The 2,236-nt window shown below is 28.4% G+C and overlaps 1 protein-coding gene across 1 annotated transcript; it reads right to left on the bottom strand.

Moving 5' to 3' along the window:
* Positions 1 to 682: 682 nt before the first annotated feature.
* Positions 683 to 1,792, bottom strand: LOC145832094 (SCAN domain-containing protein 3-like). Its single transcript, XM_082939453.1, has 3 exons — positions 1,485 to 1,792; positions 1,208 to 1,346; positions 683 to 952 (listed from the first exon to the last, which is right to left on the bottom strand). The coding sequence occupies exons 1-3, from the start codon at positions 1,790 to 1,792 to the stop codon at positions 683 to 685; spliced, it is 717 nt and encodes a 238-aa protein (XP_082795579.1).
* Between the last annotated feature and the right edge of the window lie 444 nt (positions 1,793 to 2,236).

The raw sequence follows: 2,236 nt of genomic DNA, 5'->3' as shown, positions 1-2,236 counted from the left end.
CACAAACAAAAGGTTTAGTCTAATTAATGATTAATAAAATAAGAACACTTTTAAATATTGGGTTCATTAAACTTTAAATTTTTAAACTAAAATATTTTATTTTTAGCTGCTGTATTATTTATAATAGACTTACTTTTTTTTTTAGGTACAAATGTAACACACAAAACAAATATAAGAAATAAAAGCAACAACTTTACTCGCCTAACAATTTAACTTTTGACTATACTTTAAACCATTAAAAAGTTTTTAATCATTTTTTTTTGTTGTAATAATAATTTTGAAAAGTTTCGGAAAAGTATGCTTTAAATAAAAAAGTACAATAATTTTAATTTTTATATGAAAAGTTCTTACTAAAAAACTGACAAAAATATTGACGTATAAACTTTTTTATAAATGTACACTAGAAACATCTATTTCGAATAAAAACATTTACTAATTCTTGTATTAAAAAAAACTTACAGTAAGTTTGGTCTGCTCCTACCATTCAATGTGAAGGATGAGATTGATGACTACTGGCTAACTTCTCTATGTTAGGTTTTAATTCAGTTAGATACAACCTCAAGTCTCCTCCTTTGGATATGTCTAAGTTTGATCTTTTATTTAAGACATTTATAACTGAGCTAAAAGCTTTTTTAACTACACAGCTAGAAGGAAATGCAATGAATAAAAGACTTATTTCCTCCTAAATATCTGGATATTCTTGTCTAACTTTTTCTTGCAACCAAAAACTTTCATACCCAAATCGCAAAAACTTTACTTTAAGCTCAGGACCAGCAACTAGTTCGATGAACTTTTCTTGTAATTCAACTTTTACTTCATCAAGACTTGCTTCAAAGGGGCTTACTATCCAATTTGGAACATTTAATTGAAATATATCTTTAAATCTGTGAACTATATCAAGTTTTAGCTCTTTTAAGTGGGATGTATAAATTTCTACCTCATCTTTACTTAGCTGATGTTTTAAGTTTTCTAAGCTTGAAAACTGGCAGAATTGATCTTTTTTAAAGTTTTTTTCAAACAGTTCCAGTTTGTTTGTAAAGCTGGTTAGACTAGCCTTGACTTTTATGATATTTAAATTCTTTCCTTGTAGGAGTTTGTTTAGAACATTAAATTTTCCTTAGAGGTCAGACAAGTATGCTATGTCAATTTTTCTTTCTTGCAGTTTAATTAATATCTCACTGTTTTTTGTAGAAAAAAATTCAATTACTGTATCAAAAACTGCTAAGAACCTTTCCAAGCAGTTTCCTTTTGATAACCATCGGACTTCAGTGTGTATGATTAAGCTTTCAAACTCCTCCTCATTGACATTGCAAAGCTCTTTAAACAAACGAGTTTGCAAACCATGTCTTTTAATTTTGTTCACAGCTTTAATAACTAAATTTAATGAGGTGTGTAGATGATTACTTAATTTTTTAGCAACTAAATGTTGCCTATGGAATACACAATGAATTGTAAATAAATTAGGATTAACCTTTTTAAAAAACGTGATTAATCCAACATGCCTACCAACCATGGAGGGAGTACCATCTGTTGCAATACCTATGATGTTTTCTAAAGGTATTTTATTAGATTCAAAATAGTTTTTGATCTTTTTAAAAACAAGTTGGCCTGTGCTGTGGGTTTCCATTAGCTGAGATATAGCTAATTCTTCATAGGTTTTGTCACCAACTACCATTCGTACACATAAAAGAAGTAGACACTTATTTCCAGACAAAGTAGACTCGTCAACTTGTATGGAAAATAAGTTGGTACACATCAATGTAATTAGTTTTTTTTCTACACATTCTCCCATTTCATCAATGCGTCGTTTAACTGTGTTGTTACTCAATGGGATTATGCGTAGAACATTGCTGATGTTTTTGATATGTAGAACTTTTTCAAGTACTGTTCTTATGGCTGGAATAAATGCTTTTTCCCCAATGGTGTGAGGTAACCCTTGTTTTGCAATTATTAAAGACAGGTAATATAAAGTTAATACACCGTCATCAATGTTTTGTGTACACTTATTTTGAACATACTTGTTATTTTGGTCTGGTTCTTTTTTTTTAACTATTTTCAAAAAATACTATAATTTAAAATTTATTTTAGCCATATCTTGAAAAGTTTTAAACAATTTTGTATGAAGAATAAAAAGAGCAATCCATGGGTAATTTATAAGTTTACAAGAGCAACTTTACTTTGCCAAAAAATATTATAATTTGAGAATGGCATCTTAAATCTTTTTCAATAATTCAAA

The sequence above is a fragment of the Thalia democratica genome, chromosome 3 (genome assembly GCF_965202585.1).
Source record: "Thalia democratica chromosome 3, ktThaDemo2.hap1.1, whole genome shotgun sequence".
Lineage (NCBI taxonomy): Eukaryota > Metazoa > Chordata > Thaliacea > Salpida > Salpidae > Thalia > Thalia democratica.
The sequence above is the reverse complement of the archived record's forward strand: the minus strand, read 5'-3'. Positions and strand labels throughout refer to the sequence as shown.

Excerpts from the sequence above, each read along its gene's own strand:
- LOC145832094 (XM_082939453.1), bottom strand. The coding sequence starts at position 1,792 with ATGGGAGAATGTGTAGAAAAAAAACTAATTACATTGATGTGTACCAAC. Across the intron at positions 1,347-1,484 it reads AGGCATGTTGGATTAATCAC|ACATGGTTTGCAAACTCGTT; the intron begins GTTTTTTAAAAA and ends CAAAATTAAAAG. Across the intron at positions 953-1,207 it reads TCTTAGCAGTTTTTGATACA|CTAAGTAAAGATGAGGTAGA; the intron begins GTAATTGAATTT and ends TTAAAACATCAG.